Source organism: Limanda limanda, chromosome 21 (assembly GCF_963576545.1).
Source record: "Limanda limanda chromosome 21, fLimLim1.1, whole genome shotgun sequence".
NCBI classification, from domain to species: Eukaryota; Metazoa; Chordata; class Actinopteri; order Pleuronectiformes; family Pleuronectidae; genus Limanda; species Limanda limanda.
The window spans coordinates 15,075,021-15,101,931 of NC_083656.1; the positions used below are offsets into that span (position 1 = coordinate 15,075,021).

At 41.9% G+C, this 26,911-nt stretch overlaps 2 protein-coding genes across 3 annotated transcripts in view; one reads left to right on the forward strand and one right to left on the reverse strand.

Annotated features, from left to right (window-relative positions):
* The window catches only part of mrtfab (myocardin related transcription factor Ab), a 44,350-nt gene extending 28,490 nt beyond the window's left edge, over positions 1-15,860 (reverse strand). For both annotated transcript variants that reach the window (XM_061094720.1, XM_061094719.1), the window contains exons 1-3: positions 15,606-15,860; positions 14,864-14,925; positions 9,857-10,040 (exon numbers count right to left, since the gene is read on the reverse strand). In XM_061094720.1, coding sequence (XP_060950703.1) covers positions 9,857-9,980 — 124 coding nt within the window. In that variant the 5' untranslated portion in view covers positions 9,981-10,040; positions 14,864-14,925; positions 15,606-15,860. The remainder of the gene's footprint in view (positions 1-9,856; positions 10,041-14,863; positions 14,926-15,605) is intronic.
* Positions 15,861-18,714: 2,854 nt separating this feature from the next.
* get4 (guided entry of tail-anchored proteins factor 4) lies at positions 18,715-26,455 on the forward strand. The gene is made up of 9 exons (XM_061094417.1): positions 18,715-18,894; positions 19,931-20,009; positions 20,421-20,502; positions 21,340-21,489; positions 22,124-22,262; positions 22,512-22,652; positions 22,776-22,851; positions 23,079-23,151; positions 24,037-26,455. Exons 1-9 carry the CDS (start codon positions 18,755-18,757, stop codon positions 24,126-24,128), a joined length of 972 nt encoding a protein of 323 aa, XP_060950400.1. The 5' UTR covers positions 18,715-18,754; the 3' UTR covers positions 24,129-26,455.
* The last annotated feature ends 456 nt before the right edge of the window (positions 26,456-26,911 follow it).

Consider the following 26,911-nt stretch of genomic DNA (forward strand, 5'->3'; position numbering starts at 1 on the left):
CTGATGAAGGAGAGAGGGCCATCTAAGGCAGAAGTGTTGAATGAAAGATGGAGCCACCGGCCAGCTGGCAGCTGTTAGCATCTGGTAAGATGAAGCTTCACTGTAAAACTGACTAGACTGAAGGAGAAGGGGAGTTGAGGTCATGCTCAGCAAATGAGAATTTCAGAGAGGAGTAAAGTCTGAGACAGGGAGAGGAAAACAGAGTGCCCGTGATGGAGAGGGGTGTTCCCTGCTCCCTGTGGTGACGGCTTTGTAACACAAGGTTACATAACGCCAACATCTGAAATTCATTTTTATTATAACAAATCCCCCCAACCTCCTGCCCTAGTTATAGCTGAAGCCCACATTTGTTTTCTCCTTTACGACTGGTTTCCATTTCAGTCCTGCAACAACAGACTGGAAGTTAAGACAGAGAAAAAGAAAAATGAAAAGAAATGAAGAGGAAGAGAGTGTCTGGGAGAGAGAAGGTTTTCTTGGCCTTGTTTGAAGAAAGACTTTTTGATAAAATATGTGTGTGTTCCTGCAGTGTTTTCCTCCAGTTTGATTTGTGGGGTTTTATTGGACTCTTCTTCCTGCCCTCTCTCTCTGTTTATTTATCTTACATCTAATGTAAGCCTGGCTGTGAATGACCAAAATGACATCAGCCTTTAATGGAGCCACAGGTTTCTAGTTATTGTAAAATGAGATGCTTATATAAATTTATATTTTAGTTGCACATAATACTTGATTATGCATCTAAGAAAGAGTTTCTCCAGAGTTTGCCTTTCATATATGAACAACGCAGCAGGAGATTATCTAACAAAAAAACAAAGAAGATGTCTTGTTGTTGTTCACAACAAAATAATCCAGAACACACCAGCGAGGTTTTCATTCTGAGATCATGTTTATTATTACATTATTTATTTCAGTACATTGACATGAGCCCTTATCACTAAAAACTCTCAATCTCGTTGTTTTTCCAAGTTGACATCTTTGTTGGGTTTTCTACGTGCTCCTGAGATATTTGTATTATTTAATTTTTTCAGTTCTGCGTCTACCGGGTGTTTGAAACATTATCTCTGGCCCACTCACTTGCGGTGAATCCTCCCGATAATCTCTTGCTGTATTCTCTGTGGGCTTACTCAGACATTTTCCAGAGTTTTTACTATAGGAGGCTAGCGTTTGAAACTCCACTGTCCACAGAAAGTGACTAGGACAGATATTGCACTCTCACATATAGCCACTCCAGACTATTTCAAGAGATTATCTGGAGTTCAGTATGTTTCTGAAAGTAGCTTTGGTGTCCAATCATCAAAGATGCATACATTCAAAGTTTGCTGTGTTTTCATCAAGTTACCACACTGCTAAAGCCAAAAAACAAAGACAAGACACCGACCCATTCACAGCACTCAGGAGTGCAGAAGTATCAAGTGGCTGTGATGAGTCCTTAATGACCCCGAGTATTTCAATCCAAGCTCAAACAGCTGTGTTCTTTTGTCGGTCTGACAGCGAGTGCACACTGGTGGCCAAAGAGACGAGCAAATTAAAGAGAAAGGAACCCAGCCCTCTGGGTTTTCCCTGGTGACTCTGCTAATGGTATCTGCTGTTATCAACAAAGTTCTCTGTTTGTGTAAGAAAGTCTTACTCTGGCACCAGAGGAAACTATCTCTGAGGTCTTTTTTGATCTGAAAATCATGTTAAGGGGAAAGGCCTCAAGATTTGACTAATTTACAGATCGAGTCATTTTCTCCTGCACAGTGCACATGTCTCAGCATCTGAGTAATCTAACAAAACAACAGGAGTCCTGTCGGCCCACAGTGACCTCTGTTACATTCGTCTGCTAACGTTAAGTGTGCCACACTTGCTGTAGGCAGGTGAGTCACAGGCTAATGGCTGATCTATTATTCAGAAACACCAGAGCTAGTTGAGTTGAAGAAGAGGGACAAAAAAAACCGACTCGAGGACACATGTGTGTGTAGCTGCATGTCGGAGGAGACAGCAGGAGCTTCCAACTGCATGTGCAGTAATTCAATTATTTTCAAAGTAGAATGTTTGAAGTGGATAATGTCGGGTTAGTTTGCAGTAGTGCAGCATTTAAACTACAAAATCATCCTTTACTTAAAGTCACTCAATTCTTGCTGCCGTTTTCAAACAGTACAATAATGTCATTAACAACAATGGAAGTGTCTGAAGCTGCTTTCAGAAATGCACTGAAGTCCGGACATTTTTCTAGTAATGTATCTCTTTATTGATCCAAGTGAAAAACTCAAATGTCAGTGGCTCTGGACGTTTTCTGCAACTTCTCCTTCCAGCACCCTAGTAAAATGTGCGAAAAATGTCAGAGTGAGCCCATGTGATATGATATAAATATTCAACACACACAACTGTGCATGATGATGACATTTCCAATGCGATGGGCAGGACACTGGAAGAATTCAAAATTATCAGGATGAAAAAGAGGTGCCATTCAATTAGAATATGTGTACTTTTTGTCTGGTTTGTTTACTAAGCTTTATTGGGGCCTTTAATTCTAATTTCTCATTTGATTTTTGCCTTTTTGTATAATATGAAGCCTCCACTTGCTTTGATTTTCTGTCTCAACTCTCCCACCAAATATGGGCTTTTATGTCCAAACTCCCAATTTTTCAGACATTTTCCAGAGTTCATGTATATAAACAGCGTGAGAGTGCAACAGACATGGGCATCCTTGTCTTCTCCATTTTACGTGTTGTAACACTGTTGCCTGATGCCCTCAAGTGCTTGACATAAGATCCATTAAGTGTGAGCTTTTGTGTGTGTGTGTGTATCTTTTTTCAGATCACTGAGCTACATGAGTGGGCTTGTAACACTGGGTGTGCAGTCACCATGTTCCTGTTGCAGACATATGAGAGCTGATACGAAGTCTTTTCTTTAGCTTGAGGCTACAGATCCGAACAGGGCTGGCTCTGCCCTCACACTTCTCATTATCCAGCAGTAATTTGCTGGATCACAAATCAAACTTCTTGAGTGTGTTTGAGCTTGTTGAAATTCCATGCTGTCGGGAAACACAGTGAAAATAGAGGGCTAGCAAAGCCTGTAAGTGCATGTCCAGGTTTGTGTTAGTGTGTGCCGTAGTGAGTCATACAAAGTTTGTGGGTTTGTGTGGGGTGTGCGGGGACACATCTAAGATTTTAGCCAGGCAATTGCATAAGTGTGTTTCTGCATGCATGTTTATTAGACTGAAGACAGTTAACATTCACCAACATACGCAGCATTTGGTCTTTACTTGTTTAGATCGATCTGAAAATCCCCTCTGAGACTTGGGCTGCAGGTTAATACATGCAGACATCCTTGTTGATCCAGTCATGTTTTATTCCATTGTGACATTTTGTTTTTACTGGGACGTTTTTATGTTTGGAGCGTCTTGGGCGTATGGATATTATCTAATACGATTCCAGTGTCAAGAGCAGAGAGGTGAGGAGATGTGCAACTGGATTATGTTTGCTGCAGCGGTGTGTTTAGATAAGACTGAAACACAAGCCTTCCTTCCTTCCTTCCCCCACATACATGTATACAGTGCGTATTCATACTGTTATTTTTCATTTGGTCTTCTCTGCCCTTACATACAGCACGTTTCTTCATTCTCTCCTCCTTTTCTCCCTCCATCAATCTCTCCGACTGATTCTTCCCTTCGTTCTCAGCCTCCTACTCTCAGCCTGACTGAGTGCTATAGGGCCTCTGCTGCTGGCAGCCTCCCAGCTTGTTACATAACAGCACTATCAGTCTCCCTGAATCACTGCTGGGCTCGGCTAGCCTCAGCCTAGGCTATATATCTAGCTATTTTATCTAAAATACTGCTCAGCAGCGTAACACTGTGGCTATGTGGGAATGGATTACATCAGCATTTTGAATCTCTGAGAGCAAACGGGTTTCTGTCTGCACTCATCACATTGTAAGTGATTGTCATTATGCAAGGATGAAGAGGGACTTTTTTTATTTACTAGTCTGGATGATGTGGTCGGCATCAACCTCACGGAATTTCAGCCAGAGTCAGCAGCGTTTTCTTGACCAGTCATTCTTCCATTTCTCTTACTTCAATCTAATTATAGTCCATATGCGGTAACTCTTTCCAAGGCCAATAACTTCTCAGTCCCGACACAACACAGTTTATTTATTGAGATAACAAAGCGTGACGTTCCACAAAATCACTGCTTCTCAGTCAGGCGCTGGAGGCTTCGTTTCTAGACCCGACAATAAAAACTTGCCTGTTTGCCTGCAACACAACAGGGAAGGTTTTCAATTCAACCCACTGCGGCAAACAACTGATTTTACTGTAGCGGTACCGGATCAATGATATCAGAGGCTGGAGAATGTGGTAGAACCAAAACTTGCAGACTCTGTCTCACTCTCTAGGCCGTGTCATGATCTGGAACAATGTGTTCTGATTGAAATCAGTTGTAGATTCCCATGTAAATCTGAAGCAGAGTCTATATTGCCTCCAACCTAGTTTTTCCCCCTGGCTCCAGTCTCCGTCAGACCTGTGTTCTCTGTTCTAATCAGGCCCCTGGCCTGCAGTCATGCAGTCCATGGGGAGCAGGGGTGCCTTACCTTGTCATTCTTCAATTTAAGGGGGAAGGGCTGTCACTTTCTGAGAGTAACCCAATTCATGAACCACACCTTTCTATCCTGCTAAACCCCCACTCATCCGCTCAGGTCTGCCCAGGACCGACCCTGCAACCCTGGCCTCACAGCCCCCACCTGTTGCTTAAAACATTACATCTACACACTGCTGCATAGTGTTTGGTTTATGTGCCACTACCTCAGACTAGTGAAAGAACTGTTCCCACAGCATAATCCAATTTAGCAACATCTGGAGGTTTACGGTTTCGTCTTTTAAGTGAATCTTTCCTTTGTGGCTGCAAAAATGTTCAGCGCAGCCTCATTGTGCAACAGTGATAAAGCATGTAGCAGTTTCCAATCCAAACCAGCAACAGGTTTACTTCATAGTCCTGGTATGTGTCGAAGTTTGTCTAAAGTTAAACGTTTTGCAGCTGTAAATGCAGAGCAGACTCATAGAAATGGGTGAACGACATTTTCAGACAACAGTGTCGCTACACCTTAGATGTACTGATACATGCAAGCGCTTACAGTACACCTGTACTCCGGTTTAATCATTGATGCCATTTGTTCAAAGATGTGAAAGCAAAAGACAGCGTAGTGAAGTGGACTTTACCTGGCAGGATAGGCATATCCCTCTGCACCATGCTGAAGGGAAGCGTCACCCTCCCAGCAAGTTCAGGGATTCATACTCCCAACACAAGCAAAGGGAACAGTGTGAGAAAACCCAACAGCGGCAGGAGGCGGAGGAAAAGTCCAGCAAGAAGAAAGCCACATTTAACACGTTTTCCTCTCACCGGCAGCTGGTACTCCACAGGCAGCAGCGCACCTCACATTCCCTGTCTCTGGATTGTCTGTCTACAAGTGTGTGCATGCCCTGCCAGAGAGGGCGTGTGCAGGTCTGTGTGTCTGTCCCTTTTTGCTCCCTGGATAACAACAAGGTCCACCCATGGGCTCCTGTCTCTCCTTGGCTACACCTTTATTCCTCCCCTTCTCCTCCTGTGAACTTCTGTGGTCTTGTTAAAAAAGTTTTTTTAGCAAGAGTGACTCGTCTGCACTCTCACAGCCACTCTGGACGTAAAACGTAAGGAAAAAAAACAAACAAGCCTCAGCTCCTCGTGTACAAGTAACACAACCCCTCCTTTCTTGCTTTCCATTTTCACCCGCTTTCCTTCTGTTGTCTCTCCGAAAAAGTTACGCAATACTGCCATTACAGACAAGACCTCCCCCACCTCTTCTCTTTCCCTTGTGCTGCCACAGCCCACACTGCCTTCTCCACCTCAACGTTTTCAATGATCTCAATCTCATTATCTTGCCGTGACTGCTTTTGTTAGCTGTGGAACAACTGAGAAGCCAGGAAATGTGAACTGCTTTGTAAGACCAGTCTCTGTTGTGTCAGCCCCTTTTGTATATCTTGAATCAAAACTCACTCTCTCACACACGAAAACACACAAACACCAGGTGTGTTGTACTTCTATCTTAGTGAGGACACTGATTGACATTATACATTACCTAGCCCCTAACATTAACCATCGATATTAAATGCCAAACCCAAACCTTAAAACCAAGTCTAAACCCTCAAAAAACAGCCCATTGAAAAAGTGAGGACCCGTCAAAATCTCCTCACTTTGTAAGGTATATGCTTAAAATGGTCCTCACAAAAACATAAGTATAGGAAGGAAGGAGAGAACACACACACACACACACACACACACACACACACACACACACACACACACACACACACACACACACACACACACACACACACACACACACACACACACACACACACACACACACACACACACACACACACACACACACACACACACACACACACACACACACACACACACACACACACACACGAAAAACATGTCATCCTTCTATATATACACATACAGTCATGTCTGTTTTAACAGTAAATCTCCAGCATGCCACTGTTACTGGGGAAGGAACATTGTGCAATAAACAGATTGCATAACCTGCTGTCAGAGATAGAACTTTGATAATTTTTACTATGTGGCCATTCCACTGTGTGTGTACTGTGTGCACGGAGAAATACACTTGCAGCTACATGCATTGCATCTAGCCAGTGCTCTGAAGCCAGCTTGGTCCAGGAGTACCTGCAGCGACATGTCAGGCTAGCAGAGAGAAGTGGATAAAGAACAGGCTAACAATTGGAGAAGTTGTTTAAACTTGGGAGTGGTGGCCTGAGGCTGCGTGAGAGAGAGTGGGTGTCATGTGTGGTTCTGTGAGGTAAACATGGTCCTGTGACAAGTAGTCACAGGACCAATCTTAAACATTTCTGAAATCACGTAAACATCCCCTGAAATATTGTTCATGCGTCATTACTACAGCTTTTTTCTTTTTTACTATCCTGTTGCCGCCAATGGTTTAAGCTATAACTGCAGTGCAATAGATGTGTAATGTTTGTGTTACTGTGTATTATTCTCCGTCACTTCTGGACCCCCCCCAGAAGATGGTAAATCATTCACAGGTCCAACCTTGCCTATCCCTTTTCTCTCCTGACAAATCTACAGTAGGTCAACCAACCGTCTCCACCAAACCGGGCCACCCCACGCCCAGCTTGGAACAATGGCCAGTGTGGCTGACTCTGATTTGTCAAGGTTTGTGTGTGCTCATTTGAAAGAAATAGTTACACTGCGCCAGGGATACCACAATCCATATAAGAGATAGTGCTGAGAAAGATACTCTTTGATCTTGTGTGGCACTACCTAGAAGTGTCAACTCAACAGAAAACATCAGTTGTGGTGTGATTTTTTTCGATGATGTAATCAGATCCAGCAACAACAGGAAATAACCTCAAAACAGACTTATTGAGTATGGAGACGGATGTTTACACCTCACAATGTCCCAGAGATTAAATCACACCTTCAAATGTTATAACACTTATTATTTCTTATAAAAATAATAACTAGTAATTAAAGTAGATGTATAAGTACATTTAGTTCAACATAAACTTTAAACATCTGTTTGTGTTGACTTCCCGGCACCGGTCTTATTTCATTTGGGGTCATATTTTGGAGATGTGCCCTCAGGTTGCAGTTGGTGGAAATGCAGGCCAACTGTAGATTACATAGCCTGCGTACAATGTTTTCCTGAAGCACAAATGTGTCATCTACTGACCAAAATCTTGGCAGGTTTGAGCCTGGAGTGCTATTTACTCTCTGCAGTCAGGTTGGGTTGTAAACTCTGATCATTACCACACAGGTGTTGCTGCTCGTTTCACCTTCACCTACATTTATTTTTGTAATCACAGAGGGTGATGTTTAGTGACTCCTGTCTATCGTGCAGTGCATTCAGTGTAACAACAAAGGCCCACTCAAGATCTCATGAGGCGGACGTCCACAGCAGTGCTACTTGTTTCTTGATTGAATGTTGATTTTCCAGATGTCATGCAATTGAAAACAGTGTCAACTGTAACAAACCGCACCATCCACACAAGCATTCTTTCTCTGTATCAGTTTTAATCCCCATTCATACCAACACGCCCAAAAAACATATATCACGTGACCACTCGCATACACTGCTGCTTAGAGGCATTCCTGGAGTGATAGTTAATCTCCTACTCAAGTAAACAGTTTCATTGTAAAATTCAGAATTTAATTGCATAACAGCTGTTAGCAAAGACAATAGGGTCAGCAACACTTGTAACTGATTATCCATGTTGTGTTATACTCTGGTAGCCGAGGCTAATGCCGGATGTTTTCGTCCGAAAGGGGGTCATGTGATATGGGCCTGACGAATCAGCGAAGGCCAAGCCCTGACCTAAAAACCCCAATCACAGAGAGGTTGCGAGTGTCTCTCATAGTTTCCAAACATCTGTTTCTGCCCGTAGACACTAAAATACAGAGGGTTTTACACTAAACCGAGGTCAGCAGCATTTTCAAACTTCTCGTTTTAAAGGCTGAATTTTGCAAACCAAATAAATGAATTTAACTCAAGTTCCCCACAGAGGTTTAAAACACAGGGAGGTGATGCAAGTGCCAAGTGCTTTACGCTAACTCCAGTCAGTGTCTTACATCCTCACAGCAAACATGGAGCACGCTCTAATCTCCTGTAATAGAGGTCAGTGCAGAGGAGCAAGCCAATTAGGTACAGCAGCTTCTTCACTCCCTTCTTTCTGGAGTCGTCAGCGCACACAGCCTTCACCTCAACACTTTTGTCTCTCTTGCCTCAGGCCCTCTGTGCTGAGGTAAAGTCTCCACTGACAAATGTACAAGATGTACAGACACATCTGACACTTTCTGCCTCTCACATAAGTGCTTCTTCTGCTTTCGTCTTAGCCCAACTTGTGTAACACTCACACTTGTTTGTGGCTTAGAGGATTTTTTGTTCGAAATCGACCATCTCTATGAAAGATGAGTAGTCTAAATATTAATTTTAGATGGACGAAAGAACATAGGAGTACAGTTTCTGTTACAGGAGGACAGAGCGTTTCCTGCATGCACTAGCTCAGATGAAAACTGTCAGTATAGTCTGCAATAACAAATCTGTTATTACAATGTTGTACGCATCCAAATTAATCTAGTGGACAACGGGTCCGTCTTCGCCTGCCTACTTCAAAACATTCAACCATGTGAAGCTGCAGGAAACCCTTCATGGAAATGATGTATTCTCTGTGTTTTGGGAAACTTAACACACCAGGTCAGACTTGTGATGAGAGTCAAGAGTCAGGTGGTAGGGCAAAAGGGCAACATGCACACACACAATGGGCCCATATGGCTGCTAGGCTGCTGAATAGCACCTGATTACAAAGAACTGGACATAACATTCAAATATGAAAGCCCCAGTAGAGTGCTGCAGGCGAGTTATGATGCAAGTAACATTAAGAAAAAACCTGTTTCACTGACAAGAAAAGTCCATCTTGCTCCTTACCGGCTCTTACGTAAAATATAAATATACAATATTTTTACGCTAAATTAATTTGTTAAACTGTGTTTTCATCTTCATCTGCCTCTGGCTTTGCTCAACTGATAATTAGCTTAATATCAAAACCATACTAAGAAGTTATTGAGGAAGCCATTACACTGTAGAGTAGTTTAAACAATCAGGCCAGTGCCAATTTGTCCAACCATAACCATGCTTGTGAATTCAACAACAAAAAAGGTTGAACAGTGAAAAGTTGAAAAAGAATGAGCATTATTGCTAAATGACTATGTGCGACAACTCCTCTTACCCGTTCATTCAAAACCAAAATGTGACATGTGCGCACCGTCCAAGAACAAATAATGTATGTGCAACATTGCCTCACCGTTCTTGCGCTCCTGTAGAGGCATGGTGTTGGGAAGCGGCTGGAGGGACAGCTCCTGAAGGTCATCAGCCACGGCCTCGCTCTGAGGGCTCGGGGCAAAGCCTGGCGTCCCACTGACTTCCATACTTTCAGGACTTGGCCCCTCCCCTCTGGGTGGTTGTGATGTAGCCAGGGCGACGGAGACCTGTAGCAAATATTAGAAATGAATAGTTCGTGGGATCAAAAGTCTCTATTTGATAATTAGGGCAACTAGAAAGAAGAAACAGGAATTAGTTTGTGTGTCATTGTTTTGACAGAAAAACAGTATAAGTGCAAAGTTCACATGGTATTATTGGACAGGTAAACATTATATCTAAGTTATTGAGCATGTACTGTAAGATAGCTCAGATTGTTTGGCTCTGTGCTAAATAGAAAACATCATGTCATCAGGTCCACTAATGAAATACATACGGTGCTATGGAAAAACTATGAAAATGAGCCGTGGCTGTCTCTGCTTCAACAGTTGGTTAATGTAAATAGTGACATCTGGTAAATGGGCTACATTTATACAGCAATTTAAAAGTCTCAACCACCATTAAAATGCTCAACACTTTGAGTCACACTCATCCACTCACACATTCATGCTCCTCCATCACATTCACATACTATGCACAGCCACGACTTGCCCAAGGGTACGTCGCCAGGAGAAGCCAAGGATCAAACCATCGACATCCCAATAATTAGACAAGCCGCTCTACCTCCTGATCCCCTAATTGATTAATCAGTCAAGCCTATAGCGGACATTCTGCGATAATCAGCATTGTCCAATGCCTGTGCTTACAAGGCTAAAAACGACTGAAGGCACATCAGAAAATATTTATTTCATACAGTTACATTTTTTGATTACCTGTGGATATCTTTATTCAATTTTAAATAACCAACTTTATACGGGCATAAAATATTGAGATCTGACATGAGCCAACTTGCCCTCTTAGCTGTTGGCAAACCAATTATCGGTCTATAAAAGAAATATTCTGTACTTTCATGGTTTTCCCTTCCACTATAAAACTTAATTGCGGTGCATTTTAACACAGAGCCCTATTAAAAAGGAGCAGAAAATACTACACTCATTACTGCTGCGGAGAGAAAGGAAAAGCAATAATGGCTTTACCGCATTGATTACATTCATTTACAACAAATTCACTTTTTGAATGGAGAGAACATCAGTGTAACTAAGTGCTGCATTATGGGTTGTTTGTAGCCTGGACATTGCTCAGACTGTCTGTGTCTTCAAACCTATTTGTCGTGAGTCTCTCAGAGTTAATCAGCCTACAAGTGCTTGGCTTTAAGGTTGATTAAAAGGAGTCTGTGACGGCAGCTGTGACATGTTCCGCCGCCACAGAGGACATAAACTCATGAGGAGTGAAAATTTGTTCTTTAGAGTCTCCGGAAGTCTTTACTGCAGAAATAAACCAGCAAAGAAATCGGTAAACGATCGAGAATTACAGCCGTCACACATGTGGTGCTCAGAAGGAAGACTGTTGTGAAAATAATAATGTGGGCGAGGAATTGACTCGTTACTGTAACTCAGGCAGCTGACCAGTGGCCACTAAGTGAGCTGTCTGCTGACGTCTTGCCGAACAAGAATTTTGGACCGCAGCCAAACACTGTTACATTGTCAGATGGTCATGGGAGGCTGAAATTCAAACCATTGACTATAGGTCTTGTTTTGTTTTGGTGTTATTTTTGATGGAAAGTTCACATCAGGACATGGAGCTAATATCATTGGCGATCATATTTGTGTTTATTTTTCTTCTTCCCAAAACCTGGGGAAAAACCCTAACTCTCCAGTGTGAGATGCAGTAACCTTATATGGCAAAAGAGTGTAGTTAATATACCCTTACATTTGATCTAAGAAGCCCCTCCTTTGTTCCACAAGCACTGTACTGTGTGTTCAGAAATGCAATACACTGGATTGCCTATTGGCCAATCAGAGTTGAGTTTTATACAAAAGAATGTAATTTAAAAAAAAAGAGATAAATGGTACCCAGGGTTCTTTTACAGGCAACAACAAGTCAGTGCCAGGAAACTGAGCACCTTTCTTTCTCTCTCTGTGATTCTCACACACAACCGCACAAATATAGACAAACAACTGAGAGATGAGTAAAAATTATGAGGTTTCAAATTAAATCCGCCAACGGAGAAGAATTAGCATGTTTGAGCTTTTACAACTGTTGCTGGGAGCACTGCTTTAGAAAGGCAGACCTCTGTTTATGTATTTTTTTCTTAACAACCTCCAGTGTGATTTCCATTTATTTAACCCAACTCACAGCTTACCCTCAGAGCTGGAGGAATTTCTCAAAGGAAGCTATAAAATGTCTGTGTTTCCCCGATGGAAAAATGAAAAAAAAAAGGAGTCTGGCTGTTAACTTGAGCGAACCTAACACAGAGAAGAGTTTAACTGATTGTGGAGTTAACTCAGAGTGAATGGGATCAGATTCAGTCATTTAAAGTGCCCAAATGAGAATTTGCCATTTTAATTAAAAACACAGACCCAACAAAGCTTCATATTAATTCACAATATATCAACTATGGGTGTAAGCTAAATACTTCAGATATTTTTTGAACGGATATTTACCCTGTCCACACAACCTTCAACTAGTTTCCCCTGTGGTCCAAGTAATATTGGGTGAGGCAGACACCAAAATGTTGGTAATGTGATGCAATGATGCTGAATTTAGCTTCAAACTTGTAATTAGACCTGGCGGTGTGAACCAAACTTAGAGAAAATGGTACATATCTGCCATTATTGTTGTTGTTTTTGACGCATGCTCATTACACAAAGCAACAGTAGAAGCTGTAACGTCATCATTTACCAATTGTTCTATTTTACATGTACAGGGATACAGGGCATTATTAAAAATCTGTTTCTGTGACTTAAAATGCCATCTGTGTGTGGACAAGAGGCCCAAACACACAGGGAAAAGTTTTGCTAGATATCCGTATTAGTATAGAGCGGGTGTTAATCCATCACCAGAAATCCACCCTATAAATAACCAACCTGTAAAGCACAATTCATAATGTGCAACAATAGGAACTGGCAGTTGGAGTTGAATCATGTTATACAAGTTCTTCTTTCAGTCTTTCACAAAATAGGGTAGTGACTAAATAATAATTAAGCCATCCTTAAAGGTTGCGTTTCCATCAAGCATCATGTCAAATCTGTAAAATGGTCCAAACATTGTACATGCAGTTGTGAACTCATCAATTCAAACCATATGTTGTGATTTAAACTAAAATATCTTTGCCATGTTGCATCACCTGACCTGAATACTAGGTGCTGATGCGCTGAATTAATTTATCAGGTCATTATCAGTGACATCAATGCCATTTGTTTTTCTGCTGTAAAACCTGAACTTGCAGATCTTTGGACCAAGGCACTGTCCATCGGCTCAACCCTGCAGTGCAGCAGTCAAATCTACTGTGGAAGAACACTAGAGAAACCACAGTCTTTCAGACTGGAAGTGACATTTCCGTTTAAAACTGGTTAAGCATGAGATTTCCCTAATTTATTTGAGTAGACCTGGTGTAACTGGTTATCTTGCTTTGTGAAACACTCCTCTGACCGGATCGGGGACAAGAGCTTGGGACACCTGATAACTAATTATTATTTACAAAGGCTAGGCCACGCTGTTGTGCTGTTTTGATCTCTCTCTCCTGCACTCTCTGCAAATATGTGTTTTCTAGCTGTGGGGTTCTGTTGGGGATTCTGTCGTTCCTGCACAGCGGGGCTGAAAACAATGAGTTTGTGTTGTCTGAGATGTCACTCGGCTCTCTCACAATAAAATGCTGGCACACGTCTGTATAGAGGCACACTAACCACCTGACCCACTAAATGTTCACTTGATGTTACTGGCCTCAGGATGTTGGGAACATCCATGTAACGTTTCCACATTAAAATGTCTAAAAATAACATTTGTTGAGTAGCTTTAAGGCGCATGATGTTTACAATGAACATTTTAGATTCTGATCGTTTTAAATTAAACATTTAATTCAGATGAAAGTTTAGTCAAAGGACACTGATCACAGAAACAACCATAAATACATATGGTGTATTTTAAGCCTAATCTGTATCTATTATAAAGACATTGTGAAAATATATACCCTCCCATGTCAAAGCCTCTACTATTGCACTGTCATGTCAGTCTATGTCATTGATCATTAAAGCATCAGTGGAGAAATCCTCTGGTTGAACAGCTAATTTGAATCGCCTACTGCAGAGGAGAACACAGACTCTGCAGCAATTGCAGAGAAGATTTTTGTCTGTTCATTTTGACCTGATCACTATAACATCCTTGAAATCACATGTTAAATGTTAACATCTAGAACAGAACTGGAACACAGTGCATTCTTAATAACACTGTAAGCTACTGTGATTTGACAGCGACATGATGGAGATTGCAGCGGCTTCAAGACAACATGTGATCATCGACTCATGCAAAAACATCAATCATAGATGCATATCTCTTTGTCAAGGGGATGAAATGAGATGAGAAAACATGTTTGTCTTTACATTTTTGCAGTGCATACACCGATGCTTAAATAACCCCCAAAAAATAGGGCCTAAGACCAGTGTTACACGATTGATTGAACCAAACATATTAAATAGATGACTTTTCAGAAATACCTATTGCACCATTATTGCTTCACCGTTACTTCCCCCGGCAGAGGGCTGCTGTTCAAACATGCAGTGTCTGTACTGTTCAGGTTCTAGAGGCGCTGAAGGCAGACATCCCTCTCTAGACGCCCAGACTAGCCTTTCAGATGTGTAGCACGGTTACACTGCTACACACAGAAATACACACATGCTGACATGACAGCCATGCTTTCTTAAGCATCAGACTCAGCAAAACCAACACCGCCTCTCAGGTCCCAGCAGGCAGGAGAGGCATGTGATCCTCACCTGCCCCTGGTTCCAAACATAGAGGTTTCAACTAGGCCTGATGGCATCTGAGGCTATGTGCTTACCTGTATTATAAAATCCTGACGGGGCGTTTTCCCATTTCAGATGGACGTGGCTCTGAACAGCTCTGTTGAACAAAACAAACAAAAAGCAAAACTTCAACACTTATTTCATCTCGTTCCCTGTCGATCCCATGTCTCTACGCCCATTCCTCTGCAGTGGATTGTGATGGAGGATCAGAGGCAGGGTGTGCACATCTGTAACCAGTAACATGTGCAGAAACAAGGCCCTGGTGAAAATCAATAGAAGGGGCCGAAGAAGAAGAAGAAGAAGAAGAAGAAGAAGAAGAAGAAGAAGAAGAAGAAGAAGAAGAATGAGAGCTGATCATCTGTTGGGTGCTGCAGGAGGAGGCCTCTCCACAGTTGTCAGCTGGGGCAGCAGCCTACAGCTGTCACTGTCCAAAACAGACAGGCGTGCTAAGCTAACGTTAGCCTGTCTGGCTGGGAGTTGAACCTGAGCAGTCTGGCCGCTGTTAAAGTGAGGCCACGGTGTAAACAACGCACGCAAACGACACAGTGAACGCGAGAGGTTTAACAGCTACACACGAACTTACTTGTTTCCAGCACAGGCTACGTGTACAAAGCTGCTCACCCCAAGTTAGCTTCAGTTAGCATGCTACATCAGCCAGACATTACCCGCTAGCTAGCTGTTAGCGTGTGTCCGGGCACCCCGCTGCTGTCTGTCACAGAAAGAAACCAGCTAATGCTAACCAAGCTATCTACTTAAAACTGGTGTTTCTTCGCTTACGTATCATGGTCGCCACTTGTGTGTTGTGTCTGTGGGGGGGCGCACGGATTGCACAGGCATCACAACGCCACTTCCGAGTCACAAAGGAAACTTTAACCGGAAAAAGCCTCCTCTGCGTGGGACGTGACAGCCCCCCCTTCTTCCGCAGCCCCTTCCCCACGCAGGAGTTCGCAGCTCCTCGGTGCAACACGTGTCAAACACACAATGTTGTCTCCGGTGCAACCCGGATTCCAACGTGAGGAATCACAAGGTGGATTCCAGGTGTCGTACTTGCAGTAGATAACACTGGAGATCGCTGCCTCCTTCACAGCGTTTGTCTTCACCTAGTGTCGAAAAGCGTGTACTGCAAGAGCTACAGGTTTGTACATCACCGTGTGAAACCTCACCTCATTATTTATCTCATTATTGATTTATGTAGATATCCCCTGGATGTCTAGATTGCTCGTCCTAGGCCCCAATTACATGAGTTCACATGGGGGCATTCACTCTGAATGATTTATTCCTTAAAGTGGATATTAAGTCTTTATATATAAATAGAGATATTTATGTTGTCTTTCAACTTAATTTGCTCTGATAGTATCGACACTGATGAGATAATAATTGATAAAATAAGATAATCCTTTATTCGTTCCACAACGGGGACATTTGCAGTGTAAGAGCAGTAATGAGAACAGTCAAAACTAGACATCATTGAAGTAATAAGATAAGATAAGGTAATCCTTCATTAGGCCCACAATGGGGACATTTGCAACATTACAGCATCAAGAGTCAAAAAAGGCATCAGTAAGTAATAAGTAACATGCAATACTTAAGTGAAAAGATAATAATAAGTGATATACAAAAATATAGAAAAGTATGAATGGAATAAAAACTAATATATAGAGTGTAAAAACAAGAAAAATGTGTGCAGTGTGAGAAGGGAATGGATTTTGCATGAAGCATTGTATTTCACAGGTAGAATGAATATTGCACAGTTGAGAGAGTTAAATCAGAGTTAAAGTGTAGTCCATACTGGGTGGGTATAGTTCTACTGGGAGCAAACCTGGCTGCACAGTCTTACAGCTGCAGGAAGGAACGACCTGCGATACCTCTCCTTCAGACACCTATAGGGTCAGCACCTTCCCCTCGCAGTAGTTCAGTCTGTCGCTGAACGAGCAGCCCAGTGCTGTGATTGGGTCCTGCAGGGGGTGGGACTGGTTGTCCATCGGAGAAGACAGCTTCACCATCATCCTCCTCTGTCCCACCACCTCCACTGGGTCAAGGGGGTATATCCAAGGACTGAGCTGACCCTCCTAATCTAACATGCAACATAAATGCAAGGAAAGATAGATGAAATAGAAATACTGTCTAAACTGAATTTACACAGTGTGAGAATATGTACAGTGAAATGGATTGCATGTTTGATTTCATGGGTAGAAATGCAGATTGTAAAGTTACAAGTAAAGTAAAACCCATGAGAGTCAAACTAAGGTGGAACTTTTAACCTTTAGACATAAAGTGGAATATAATTGTAATATTGTGTAACATGCAAAGCATGAAAACCACACATACCCCAGCCACTTCATAATAAACAGAGACCTAAGGAAGCGATATAGCTATTTTATTAACAATGTTACAAAGTGCTTAAAAACAAGGAGAAAAACCAAAACAATTAAGATCCAGACAAGGCAGTTGACTAAAAACGACTTTGGCCACATAAGAGATGAAGCAGTAAAAATGACTATAACAAAAACAAATACATAGTACACAACTATATTCCTAAAACAAAACAAATAAAAACGGTTCGAATAAATGTAAATTAAACAAATATTAGTATGTGGATACCATTGTACATATATTTATTTTTGTAAAATCAAAAGCACTGGGCTAAACCTTGTCACAAGGTGTTTTTTTTTTTTTATTCAAACTAAAATATATAACAAAGAATACAGTACACAATAATAATGAGGACTTCTTATACAAGCTCTAGAAGACTGAGCGCTTGGCAACAAGAGGAAAATATAGAATATACTGCATGATTAAAAACAAATGCAAAATACACAAAAAAGAAAAGGACAAAAATAAAACACAAATCAGGAATCAAGGGAAATACATACTGATAAAGAGATTGTGCTTTTTAGGTTATGTCATTTAATTCCATAGGAGAAATAAGATCTGTTTCCGGAGGTCGACAATTATGTAAGGAATTCAAATAGTTAAATTGTTTTTCTTTCTGGCCTTCTTGTGGCCTGAACAAAACGGATGTGAGTCAAAAGTGGCACGTAATACAGCACATGTGGCCCAAATATCCCAAAACGAATGTGGGCCTCTTTTGGCAAACATCCAGTGCTCTCAGCAAGGTGTAATCAGGAAGTGAACCTTGTGCGGTTAATGGTAAATATGGCCCCAATAGCACAAAATAGATTCAGGCCACCTTTGGTTGACATGTGGTATTTATATGGCTAACCTATGGCCCAGATCTGGCAGATTGTGACATCATTCCATCCACGTGATATACGGGCCAAAACAATTTTGCTATGTGGGTGGACAATTTTCTAGCCTGGCTGCCAGACGAGCTTAGCCCCGCCCACAACATTTTTTGGTCGGGAAGTTCGGTCTGGAGTCGCTCCGTTGACGACAAATTATCTCCGAACAGAAGCTGTTCGGACCAATCAAATTGTCAGGGCGGGCTTTATACGATGATGGACAGATGATCAACAGTTAAGTCATCAACTACGTCATCAAAGAGCGCTTGGGTTGACTTTGTTGTGCGGTTGAAACACGCCCCATAATCACAGCCCAATGGTGCGGTCGCAGACTCATATTCTGACTAGAATCATGAGTATGACAACGTCAGGCTAACAATTTTCAACATTTTATGTTTTCATATTTAAGAACTGGATATTTTTTTAATGAATACAAGTCAATCAGTACTGGAACGAGGAGCAGTTTATGTAAAACAGGAAGAAAAAAAGATGTTTCAATAATGTAAATACAAAGACCTGTCACAAGGATCCGTGAACTGTTCCATTATCCAGACAACCGCCCGCTGCGCCTCTCCGCCAGCTACGGCAAGCGAGGAGGGTGTGTTCCCTTTAAATGTTTCCGGGTTGATGTGCATCAGTGTCAACACTCTAGCAGAGGCCGAGCGCTGCCGCGGAGCGACAACCATGTCGGAGCAGGAGTCTCTGAGGTGCTCCAGCGCCAGGAACCGTGGAGGCGTGCAGAGGGTCGAGGGGAAGCTGCGAGCCAGCGTGGAGAAGGGGGATTACTACGAAGCACACCAGATGTACAGGACTCTATTTTTTAGGTAAGACACCGCTTCGCAGCTGCAGCAGTTTCTGGCTTTGGGGCCTGTCGGTTCCAGAGCCCTCTGTCAACCCTGCTGCCCCACCTGCACGGCTCCGATTGGTTGAATCTCGCCTCGGACCCACCCACTCGTGCTGTTCCGCCTGTTTGTTTGCGCAGCTGAGCTGTCAATCTTACCATGGCTACCGACGGCTAGTTAGCTAGCTACGTGATTAGCCAAAAATGCTGCGGCTAGTTAGCTAGCTACGTGTTTAGCAACTTAGCCAGCAGAGGTATTCGGGCTGCTGAGTGGAAACAGACACCCGCTGTCTGTGTGGGTGGGACGAAGACATTTCACTTGTAACAGAATCATTTGGACCAACTGTTAAATAGACCACCGTAGAGTCTGTTTAACGTGGTCGTGGAAGCTGTCCATCTGCGTTAGCATGTAGCCACATAGCCACACTGCACCGTCGCAGTCTGGGCTGTGGTGTGTCTTTTATGTTTATCTTCTGTTACCATTTTTAATGGGGAAATGACCACTGGTTAATTTGACTGACTCGGAGACATGTCTTTCTAGAACTGGTTGGTCTTCCATCTGTTTTTAAGTAGGGACATTCCCACTAGTGATGTGGATCTGATCCTAAATGGTTGGATCAGTAACAGAAGTGGACGCTGTCAGAGCAATGGAAACATGAACCGGTTGTCTACCTGGCGCCAGCATAGTTTTAAACCAGTTTAAATGTTATAATTCAATCAAATTAAAGTCAAGCCTTCTCTCTACCTTCAGCATGATCACTGCTTTCTTCCTTCTCATCACTAAAAGTCATAAGTGCAACGATTCAATGTATTTATATGTGAATACCTGCTTCTCATTTTAAATACAGCAGCTGGTCTTCACAAAAGTTTTCACTTTGATTGCTTATCTCAAACTAACAGCAGTGTGTGTGTGCATGTGTGTGTTATCTTACATCAGAGGTGTTGAGTGATGCAAGGGAAGCTTGTGACTGCTCCAGCAGATATTCTCGTTTAATGCTGTCATTTCTGTCTTCCATCAGGTACATGTCACAGGCTAAACATGCTGAGGCCAGGGAGTTGATGCACAATGGCGCTCTACTCTTCTTCAGCTATAACCAGGTACATGCAAAACCCAAGATTTCAGCTCAAAACTCACTATGTTAGAATCCATCTTTGTTGGAAGACTGTATTCATCTTTCCCGTTTGTTTAAAAGTAACATGGGAGTAGTAGAAGAACAGATGTTTAAAGTTTTGTATGGAATTAATCTTCCCCATGATAACAGGATATTACTTATCAAGCGATATATAAACTGTAGTTTAAGAGTATTTGCATCACTTTGTTATAAATGCAAGAAAACAATCAGATTTTTGTGGACATGTTGAAGTAGCAAGGTATTTGGACATACAGCCTAATTGTGTGTTCAATTCATTATCAGTCAGTTGTCTTGTGAATTCGCAATTCCACCATATGATTCTGCTCCTGAATATTCCTATACAGTTAAAATAAATCTGTTATGTTCTCGTTTGTAGCAAAACAGTGCAGCAGATCTGTCCATGCTGGTGCTGGAGGTGTTGGAGAAATCTGAGACAAAAGTCGATGAGGAAATATTAGGTGAGTGATAACCTTGAACCCATGAAAATAAGGAATGTACAAAACTACCTGTGCTGGTGTTTACTGTTCTAGTTTTGTGAGTGTGAAAGAGGATAGCTGCATGATATGTTGATCTTTATTATGTGCCGTCCTTTTGATTGTGAAAGAGACTCACTAACATGAGCTGTGTTGCTGTACTATTCTTACAAGTACATACAGTATTTCACAGAGAGATGTACATCATTTGAAATCACAAATACAGAGCACTCAGTATGCCAATTTTTAAGGGTAATTTAAATCAACACTGAAAGAGTTTGGAACATTAATCAAAGTAGTAGTAGAAATCATCCTCTGAGCCCAACAGCTATTGTCTGATGGCGAATTAGCCTCTAATAGCAAAGACTGAAATCATGGGACTCCCTGGGGAGAGAGTGGATATCTTAGCCAAGAATTCTGTTGGCCATACACTGGTCACAGTCTGACTAGTTTCTTTTATCATGCAAGTGGAAAGTTTCTCCAAACAAAACAGAAACCGTGAAATAGAAATGGTAACCAGAAGGCTTCCGGGGCCAAAATCTCATCTTCAGAAACTGCTTAATCGCATGTAAAATATGTATATAGAGATTAATAAGAAATTAACCTTATGTAGACTAAATTATGCTTTTCAAGACAATTGTGACCAGGCAAATATAAAAGAGTAGATTCATTATAAAGTGCATCCTGATTAATATGTATATATCCACCAATGTTGTGTCATTCAGAGAAGCCGGCCTTTCTCGGGGGACGGCACAAAAGGTCTTTTGAACTAGAGAGGATATTCTCTGATGTTATTGGCTTGTTTGTGTGTTTTCTAAGCAGAGAGCCTGGCTAAGCTGTTCAGCCGGATGGACCAGAACTCTCCGGAGAGAGTTGCGTTTGTGTCCCGGGCCTTGAAATGGTCCACGGGAGGCCCCGGCAAGTTGGGTCACCCAAAACTACACCAGTTGCTAGCTGTCACCTTGTGGAAAGGTAATGGGTTGAACATTTAGTTTATAAACTCTAGAGGATAAAGAAGGTTTTTTTTCCCAGACATGCACTGAAGTCCGGACATTTTGTGAAAATTTCCAGAGGGGCTGCATGTGAGAACGCATATGTCTGAGTCAGAGGCTCCTGATATTTCCTGGAAATATGCCTGCCAGCTCCCCTAGTAAAGCCCATGTGACAATACGGCGGGACAATTCGTAAGTGGGTTTGTTCATGATGTTTCTAACGTGCAACGGATGGGAAACTGAAGTGATACAAGGACCATATTTCGACTTTTTCGTTGATTCTGTGGTTGCGTCCAAATGCTTGTAGTATCGTTGTCAGAGCATAAATAAAGCATTATTTGTCTTGTCAGAAAAAAGTACAATATAAACGTGCTTTTCACAAGTTATGATGAAAATGAAACTTTAAACCGATTAAGACCACGTTTTACCTGTCAGTCATCACCTGCCTCCATTCTGTGTTCTAAGCATCATGATTCTTGTCAACACACATCAGGATAGGCCCCCATCCTCTTCCTCAGCATCAGGCTTTTGGGTCTCCTTCAATAATGTCCTTGTTGCCCTTTTTTCTGAGAGCGAGTTAAAAGTTAAATCAAAGAAATCTTCTTTGTTTCCAGAGCAAAACTACAGTGAGTCACGTTACCACTTCCTGCATTCCTCTGACGGCGAGGGCTGTGCACAGATGCTGGTGGAGTATTCGTCGTCCCGAGGCTTCCGCAGCGAGGTGGACATGTTTGTAGTGCAGGCCGTCCTACAGTACGTACAAAGATGGCACCCGTTTTCATTTAATATCATCACACACTTAACTTCCAAACTAAGTACAGCTGTAGTTTGTAATGTCCTGTAAATGTAATACAAACTTGTTATTAGATTCAAAGTTTAGTTTTTAAACTCAGAACACGTGTCACCCTCTTTCATGTTTTCTGGCCCATCAACTAATTTCCACTGTATTGTCTGTACCTTTTTTAATTTCTATACTTTCCTGCTCTCAACCCCAACCCCCAGGTTCCTCTGCTTAAAGAACAAAAACGGTGCATCTGTGGTGTTCAGCACATACACAGAGAAACACCCGTCCATAGAGAGGGGCCCTCCCTTCGTCCAGCCTCTACTAAACTTTATCTGGTTTCTGCTGCTGGCAGTGGATGGGTGAGGAAAACCATGTTCCACTTACTGCTTAAGAATCAGTATACATCAGTCAACGGTTTGTGTTTGATAAACAGATCAAAGATAATAATGCGCAGTGTTAAACATGTTTCTTCTGTCTCTCAGGGGTAAATTAACAGTTTTCACAGTGTTATGTGAACAATATCAACCTTCCCTGAAGAGGGACCCCATGTATAATGAGGTGAGTGTAAAGCTAAGTGGTTCTTTTACCATTTCACCCATTAATCGTGTATTAAAGGAGCTATTCTAATGTGTTATATCTGTGTATGTTTGAGTTGTTCTTTCCATAATCCTGCTAATAGACACCAATGAAAATGTAACCTCCTTGCTGGAGGTAATTTATGTAAAATCAGGTTCTTGGAAACCCACCCTAATGTCACTCGTCTGGATGTCTTCCTGTCTCCTCAGTATCTCGACAGAATAGGACAGCTTTTCTTTGGCGTTCCACCCAAACAGTCTCCATCATACGGCGGCCTGCTAGGTGAGTGGACCAAGGCTTTGCTCATTCGAGCCGATTTCGAAGGATTCTCTTTACATATGCACTTCTCTTTTGATATTTTGGTAAATAAGCTCATGAGCTATCTTGTCGAGGGTTGGATGGAAGACTGACACCACTCATGTCTGTGAAGTAAATATTTAGCTTAATATTGGCCACGTCCTGGGAGTTCATGTGGTCTCTTGTTGTCGGTTGGACGACCAGCAAAGAGGTGAGAGAGCAGTGCAGCAGGTCAGGAGGCCATGTCAGTGTGTTTGACTCGGTTGTTGCCGATGCAAACATTCGTACAGACTCCAGGCTAACTTTCACATAGGTGCACGTGTTTCTGTGTTCCCCGAATTATATAATAATTGCATATGGTGACCTCAGGAGGGAAGCCGTAACATATTTTTGCACATATTTTAAAGTCAAGTAGACATGACAGATGTGTTTTAACAGTCTGGTATCTCATTGTAGGTAAAGACAATGTGTCGCCAAAAAAGAAAAGAAACTGTTTTGCTCCCAGTGGCCAGCATAGTGCAAACCAAGGGCTGTGCACTGAACCCTGCAACCGGCACAATGCAAATGGCTTTCTATCTGAAAGGGCCTTTAGTGTGGCCCGACAACTGGCCAACATGTAATCCTCAAAGTACTCTGTTACATTTAGGACCACATGGTATTAGACTGACAGGCAGATTGCAGCTGCTAGTTAAGCTAGGCTGGCTGTTTCCAGTCTTTCTGCTGACCAACACGTATTCCAAACAGATAAGAGAGTGGTTTCAATCTTCTCATCTAACTCCTTGATGAGCCTTTAACTCCTCCATCTCAATACAAGGTCGTATAAACTTTTTTTTGACGTGAGTGTGATGGTCACTGTGTTGCCTCGTGTAGGAAACCTGCTGAACAGCCTGATGGGGTCGGGCGAGGACGAGGACGGGGCTGAAGAAGCCCAGGAGGACAGCAGCCCCATCGAACTGGACTGAGCCCGCAGCCTGGGAGAAGAACAAGTGAACACAAAGAAAGAGGAAGAACACCCCTCCCACCCATCTATCGCCTCCCTTCGTCACCTTGACAACAGGGATGGGGCGGGGCTTGGGTCTGTGTTTTCAGAGGCTTGCCGTTTCCAGGAAACCCATCCCCCCCCTCCTCCCCCTCATCCCACCTATCCAGTCCCCCAAAATCAGAATAAGAATCAGTTCACCCAAACCTCCCTCAGCACTGCCTGGACTGACTGCGCCAAACTGCAAACTCTTCCCAAGTTGTTCAGATTGTATTATTTTATTTAAATAATAATTTCTGTTAGTCTGGGACTTTTGTTCTGCGTTTAGGGTTAATGATTTTTAGCCAACAGATAACTCGCTGTTTTCTCCCTGTGAAAACCAGAGGAGAGGACGGCTTTCACCACAATGACGACTCGATCATTACCAGAGGGTTTACTCATCTAACTAATAATCTACAACTGTTATGTCCGTTCGATCAGAGCCATGTTGTTAACTTTATTGTTAGTCTCTTCTCTCAATTTATTCAAAGTTAATTTAAGAAATTGCGCGGCAGTCGAGGCCGATTTTCAGTTTCTCGGGTTTATGAACAAACAAAAAAAACCATGAGCGCTCTGTGTAAAGTCATCTTGCACCTTGAATGTCTACCAAACAAACCTTTTCTGCTCAGTGTCTTTATGGGTCATATTTTATTCAACTATAAACAGAGCTGTCTGTGTACAAGTAGCTCCAGGTCTCACTTTTTTTTTTTTATGTGCACATGCTGAGCTCGTTCGCACTGTGTTCGAGAGAAATTGTGTCAGAAGATGCGTTTCTGGCCTCGGTACAGTCGGCAGATGTCTTGTATAAAATAATCCTGGCAGCGAGGTGCGTGAAGCACTTGGTGATCTTGAGGTGAGAGGAGAAAAATGAGACACTGAAAAATCCATCTGTTAAGAGTGAATTTTGCTTTGCGTGTTTATAAAAAGCCGATATTTAAATCTGCTGCGTACTCGCCTGTTTCTGGCTTTTTCAGTTCTCCCTTTTTTTTTTAAACAATTGTTTAAACCGTTCCTCTCAGAGGTGAAGCGACGGCCTGTCTTCAGTTCAGCTCGTGAACGACAAAATAGCTGCTGTTTATCAGTGTTAACTTCGACCCTCGGAGAGCTCACACTACACTGCTTGTTTCCTTCGGCTTTCTTTGCCCACATCATCCAGTCTTCAGCTTTGTTTGTCCGCGTAGTGACGTTTGATCAGCCCAGGTCTGGTCAGTTTGCTATTTTTTAGGACAAAAAAAACTTAATTGTGCTCCAGATAATCTAGAGCAGTCAAACCCCCACGTGAAGTCAACATCTTTATTAAAAACTCGGAAGGTCCACAGGTCTTCCAATGTCAAGTAGTTTTTATTTACTCGTGTGTAATCATCTGTGTGGAAGTTAGAAATGGCTGATATTAAATAAAAATGCAGTGAAGAAATTGGCATGAGTCAGTCGAACACAATTTGAATATTAACAAAACTAAAATAATTCAATATATTTTTATTATTTGAAGATCGGCTCAAGATCTTACAAAATTAAATAAAAAATATACACAATGAAAAATAGCTTAAGTACCATTTTGTGATAAGATGCTTATAATGATGTCAATGGTTCATTTCAATATTTGACTAAAGAATTTCAGATTATCTAAATTTCCCATTTAGTTCTTCCAAACAGGACTGGCTGGCTCAATGTCACAGTGCTACAGACAGACTCGTAGAATGTTGTTGAGATTCTGTGATTGTTTCCATCAAGTGTTGAAAATACAACGAAAAGACGAGTGATGTGGTTGCAGTCAACAGAGATCGAAAACAGAAATATCTCATTCTTAACCTAAACAATGATTAAAAAATGACCTAATGTTAAATAAAAATGAATTCTCTGTTGCAGCGCTGAGGTCGACCATCCAAAGGGGAAATTTGGGGCGAAACTGACTTTCGGGTTCCTCACTACGTTTCCAAAGAGCTCAACCAATCACAAAACATGCTCCAGTTCCCATATTACATGTATTTCTATTCAGAGTCACTGTCATAGCTTTTAGTTCAAATTTTATGTTTGTTTAACGAACCTGAAAGTCAGTTCTGTCACGATTTCCCTCCAATCACCTGGCAGTAGAGAAAAGTGTGTGACCAAAGGCCTACTCTGTGTGTGTGTGTGTGTGTGTCAATGAACAACATCGCAGCATTTGTATTTGAGTTTTGTCTTTGAAAACTAAAGGAGAGTGTTTGCCTTTTCAATGATTCACTAACTGAATAAACTACAACTGAGAAGAGTTTCAGAATGTCTCAAAACAAACCGTATCCTGTCTGGTTTTTTTTGGATTCATACACAAAATTTAAATACAAACAATTGAAGTTTATTTCCACAAACGCATGAAGTAAACATGTTAAAATACTATAATTAGAGCAATATTATTATTACATTACTGTATATTTTGTATCCATGACAGGTGGTTTAGTTGTACATGATTTTCTGCTCAGGAGTAGTTGCAGGTAAAACAAAGTAAATCTTCACTGCAAAAAGTGCAAAGAGATTATCTCTTTGCACTTTTTGATTATAGATGAGCGACTCGGTTATAGATGAGCGACTCGGTTAAGATTATCTTAACCGAGTCGCTCATCTATGAAACTTTGTTTTAGTGCAGACCAACTGCTTTCAGACATCCACTGAAGTCAGGTTATTTTCCTGAAAAAGTCCTGCAGGGTTGTGTGGGAGAGAGAATGCAAATGTCTGGAACCTTTCCTGCCAGCC

Excerpts from the sequence above, each read along its gene's own strand:
- get4 (XM_061094417.1), top strand. The coding sequence starts at position 18,755 with ATGTCGGAGCAGGAGTCTCTGAGGTGCTCCAGCGCCAGGAACCGTGGA. Across the intron at positions 18,895-19,930 it reads TACAGGACTCTATTTTTTAG|GTACATGTCACAGGCTAAAC; the intron begins GTAAGACACCGC and ends GTCTTCCATCAG. Across the intron at positions 22,653-22,775 it reads CTGCTGCTGGCAGTGGATGG|GGGTAAATTAACAGTTTTCA; the intron begins GTGAGGAAAACC and ends TCTGTCTCTCAG.